Below are 5,212 nucleotides of genomic sequence, written 5' to 3'. Positions count from 1 at the left end.
TACTCCTCACTGAAATACATGTAGTAACAGAAATTAAGGAGAAAGTATAGGAGAGCTGTGCAACAAAATATTCGAGAAGTGGTTTTTGTATTATTTATTAGTTTTTTCATCTTATTACAAACATATTAGAGCAATATAAAGTATTGTTTTTACATGCCTTTCACTCTCACCTTCTCACTCACACGCATTCTTTTTGGTAAGTGGCGCTTATTTGTTCTTATGTATAAACATAAAATGTATATACATATCAATATGACTAAAAAAAATGTCACAGACAATACCTTAATGAAATTATCAAATAAACATTTCCTGTTTTCCCAGGTATTATCAAACTTTTGCATTTCCAAGTTTTGGCTTACAATATATTTTTCAACTCTATATTTATTGAGAAGTGGTGTTAGTCAGACGTGGATACTTAAAAATTCCAAGGAACTTTTGGACACTATGAAATTACATATACATGTAATAATAATTCAGGGAACCTAAGGAAAGTTTGTTATCACAAAATTATACAAAAACCAACAACATAAAACGTTTTAACTTCTCAGGGTTTTATACAACCATTCCTCACGATAAATTAATATCTTAATGAACTTGAGCCTTGACTTGAGGATACCACAGAATCTGACACACGTGTTTTGAAGAAGATGTTAATGGCAATGCTACAATCAAGCTGTATGATAAACGTGATGACTTTACCTTTGCAATCGTCAACTTCCCTTACTTATACAGCAATGCACCTTCATCATCTGCATACGGGTTTTATATCTCTGAGTTGATTCGCCACGCAAGAGTATGCTACATTTATGACCGATTTCTAAAACGAGGTTAGTTACTAAAACAAGTTGCTAACACAAAAATATCAGCAGTCTCATTTAAAGTCATAATTTTTCGAAAGTTCTATGGTTGATACAATGACCTTTTCACCAAATACAATTTATCATTTATAGTCAAATGTTAACTGAGTTTTTTTTTCCATTTTTCTCGTACTTATTGTTAAGCCATTATATACACATGAGTTTTCCGTTATTTCCCGATAACAAAAAGCACACGGCGGGGTGACCGGTCAGCAAGGGATGCTTACTCCTCCATGGCTCTTAATTCCACCTCTCACTGATGTTTTTGAGGCCTGCGTTTGCTCTGCTCCAATTATGTATTGATTAAGGAATTTTGAGCTTGAATACTTTTCGTTATCTTCATAAATTTCATGATAAGCATTCTCGAACGTACAAGTTGAACCTAACACTAAAATGTAGCTAGATGATATCTCTGGGTGAGAATTTAAATGACCACACTACCGGCTGAGCATATCCATTTTCTAAAAATAAAAACAAATTATCTGAACCAGAAATGATTCAATGATAAATCTTTAATCTAATATTAAAAACTGATTAAATTCAAACAATGTCCAGATGTATAAAAGGAGTGTCATGGTAGTTTGATCGTTGCAAGTCAAGCAATCTTTTGTTCCTTTTTTACCACAATCATGCATTGCAGTACTCATTTTATGCCGAAATCCGTATTCTTCTATTTCTAAGACTATAAGTAGCATCCACAAGTCATTTTACGGTATTTATAACGTTATGTGACAGTATACAAAACTACCAATTTTAAAAAGCGTATTTAACACATTTTCGTGTCTCTAACTTCATAAAATCTGATTGAACTGTAAAGATAAATTGTTAAACAATCTAAAAATTATACTTTTATAATTTGTTATCGCTGTATTTTGTTTTAATTCCTTTCAAATGTTCAAGCATGTTCTGAAATAAAACGTCACGATTTTAGCGCGTCGTAAAAAACGCATTCTTTTATTCCGCTGTTTATTGGACAACAGAGGATATATTCAGATTTCTTTGTACAGTGGTAGATATAGCTGATCATTCTGTATATAATGATACCAAACACGATTAGCCAGATTCGTATATTGCTATGATTATGGATATTCAAATGTAAGCATTTTTCGGAGGGTTTTTTCACTCGTTTGACGAACCGGTTGCATTAATATATGTGTTACAATAATAGATCGAAAGAGAATCTTCTCCTCTTTAAGAAACTGTGTAGATTTATTTTCCTTACATGGACGCTAAAAAGCGCTCTTTCAAAGAACAACAAGGACCGCCCCATTTAGTCGACTTTTACGACAGGCAAGGGGGTACTGAGGATCTATTCTAACCCGGATCCCCACGGGGTTCGGGATTCGAACCTACGACGTAAGGATCAACTCCTCACTTCGACACCTAGAGCATATGACACCCTAAACTAATTGGGATGTCATGAACTTGTTCATTTTCCCGTATTTTCTTTATAAGTTGAAGAAAAGAAAATCAATTTTCAGTGGATCTTTTCCAGTGTAGAGTAGAAATATCACTCATAATGATTTAAAAAAAAATGTGGTTTATCAAAGTTTTTTCACATAACAAATTGAATTGACGACGGCTGTAAACACAAATTTTCTCTAAAATGAGTCAATTTTAGCCTTTCCTGTTTAAAACTTGTTCCAAATTAATGACGTTATATTTTCAGAATGGTCTTCATTAGTGCCATATTCTTTATTCTTTTATGATTTATCATATTCTTATACTCAAGTAATATTTAAGCTTATACCATAGCTTTTAAGGACACAACCGTTCAAACCGTCCCTTCTCATTTCTGGAGTAGGAGAAAAAATATACCTATTTTTGTAGTTTCTGGTAATTTATGAAAAAAAGAAGAATATTTCAAACATTTATTACAGTCCTACATAGCATTCAAAACGTGGTTTAATTTTTTTGTCATATCAAATCTCTATCATTTCTTTAAAAGATTTTAACACACATCAAGCAAAGACAAAATATAAAAATTACATTTTTGGTTAATCATGAATTTTTCTCAACATTTATCTAATTGCAACTCTTTTTATCAGAAAACGTTCTTGGATACCTCCAATACCCGGAAACCAAAATACTTTTTTTGGAAGCCAATTCTTCACACGTCTGTATGCTTCCATGCTATACGTCCTCCATTCTAATTTAGGAATGTTTGGCAAGTTAAAATCAACATCCTCCGGAAGAGCTGCATTTGGATGCATTAGGAGAAGCACATTGCTTTTAGAAATGACATTGCTTTTTATGTTTTCTATGATTGGATCGAAATGATACATATTACAATGATTGTCTTTTAAGTACTCAGGTGAAATAAAAAAAATAATACACGCTGAGTTCTTTACTATATCAGCTGTTATTTCAGAATTTTTTCTTCCGGATCTATTAAGGTCACATTCGTTTAGTATTATACCAACTTTAATGTTGTCGTTCAGTAGTTTATCATACAATTGTTTTGCTTCCTCTTGATAGTCTTCACAGCAAAATATATAGCAGGTATATCTGTACTTTTTCCTACTGATTTCAAGTGTAAAACGGAAAATCCAAAGTGGGAGAGAAGATATACTTCCTTTCAGGTTAATGAAAATTATTACTAGTGGAATAACAAATATGATAAATACTTCCAATAGAAATCGTTTGAAGATAGTGTTTACATTGACATCCCGATAAATTTCTTTCATTAAACTTTCTGATGACATATATTTGTCCATTTCTTTCACAAGAGTTAAATTGGTTAAATGTTTAAATCGTTCAGTGTCAGGAAGCACTATAACAGTATCAGGATGTTTGACTCTCATGTAAACTGATGTCCTTCTATCCTTGTCATATTTTAGGCGCATGTATTCGATTGTATGCATACCATAAACAGACAAGTCGGCACACTTTGAAAAAAAATGAAAATGTAAACTCAGAATCAATGTTATAAATTCTGTCATTTTTTGGACATCCCCTAGGGATAAAATTGTAGTGCGGGCGAAAACAAATGGAAAAAAGAACCGTCAATGAAGAACAACCACTACATCTATTTCTGCCCTTTGCTACCGTTGCTGCATCTTCTCCATTTATGAAATATGTTTGTGTAATATTAGTTCCATCATATCCTAAGCTCATAGGGTGCCATATGATTTGGAATTTATTTCCCAAGGGAACGAAAATAACGTCTCTTATCCCCTTGCATTTTTGCAATGTATGGTGACTGAAAAGGTTTGTATAAGTGACAGTGTGCCTTCTTTGTTTTACCGTAAAAATACCGTTTATCACACAAAGTCCTGAGAATGTTGTCTTATGAACTTCACATATGTATCGTCCATAATCTTCTTCTTCAATAAATGAAATATTTAAGGAACTCATAACAGCCATTTCATGGGTATATTTTTCAAATATAGTATTTATTTTGATTTTGTAATTATCAGCTTTTATTTTTCTGTTATTTCTCTTCCACTCGACTTTGATATCCTTCGGGGATGTAACAATTGGTAGTGCAAGGAAACTATAAAAAATCACATATTCCCCCTGACACTTATAATGAATGCTTACATTTTCCTTCCTCGTTTTATCAACAGCTGTAGTGCAATGACATATCTCAGTTTCCTTTTTGTATTTCAAAACGTTTTCTGTTTCTAAAGCCGATATGTCAAGTGTTTCTAATTTTGTACATTCTTTGTTCACCAGTGAAGATCCATGATGTAAGGGTGTATTTTCTACTCTATTTCCTGGTTCGTTATAAGAGAATGTTGAAACAAACTTGTCAATATATTGGCTCCCAATGACACAAAGCAAGAAACACCATATAGAAAAACATGTTATATACTTTAGACAAAATCTTAATTTTTTTTTACAAAATAAATGAAATATTCTGCAAAAATTTTAGGAATACTCAAAAAACATAATATGCAATATGATATTTTGTACCATATTCCAGTTGCATAGAAGATAGATTTTGTGTTAGCTATACAATCATGAAAAATAACATATTCGATAGCATAAACTGGTATAAGATAAATCTTGTTTCCACATAAAACTGATATCATACATATGAAAAGTATTGTCATTGCTGTAAACGGAAACAAGAAAACAGATCTACTCATATAAGCGTTGTTAAGAAATACAATCATCATTAAATAAGGAAATTGTTAGAGAAAGGTACCAATAATAAGATGAATAATAATAAGAAAATAATTTTCCTATTAATCGGGATCAATTCTACGTTTCTTTTTTTATTCATGTTTGAACAATATCTTTCTATAAATAAATCTTTAACTTTAAATATCCAAATATGAAAGTAAAAAAAAATTCAATTTTTTTCTTTATAAAGGTAAAGAAACAATACATATACCTCTCTCCTATAA

General features: G+C 31.6%; 1 protein-coding gene across 1 annotated transcript; it reads right to left on the bottom strand.

Annotated features, from left to right (window-relative positions):
• Positions 1-2,743: 2,743 nt before the first annotated feature.
• On the bottom strand, positions 2,744-4,921 carry LOC134272343 (uncharacterized). Its single transcript, XM_062754587.1, has one exon. The coding sequence runs from the start codon at positions 3,797-3,799 to the stop codon at positions 2,879-2,881; it is 921 nt and encodes a 306-aa protein (XP_062610571.1). The 5' UTR covers positions 3,800-4,921; the 3' UTR covers positions 2,744-2,878.
• Between the last annotated feature and the right edge of the window lie 291 nt (positions 4,922-5,212).

The sequence above is a fragment of the Saccostrea cucullata genome, unplaced genomic scaffold (assembly GCF_032062105.1).
Source record: "Saccostrea cucullata isolate Sc308-1 unplaced genomic scaffold, CSIRO_AGI_Scuc_v1 ctg619, whole genome shotgun sequence".
NCBI lineage: Eukaryota > Metazoa > Mollusca > Bivalvia > Ostreida > Ostreidae > Saccostrea > Saccostrea cuccullata.
Note: the sequence above shows the minus strand (reverse complement) of the source record. Positions and strands in the feature narration are given on the sequence as shown.

Coding starts and splice junctions, on each gene's coding strand:
- LOC134272343 (XM_062754587.1), bottom strand. CDS start 3,799: ATGACAGAATTTATAACATTGATTCTGAGTTTACATTTTCATTTTTTT.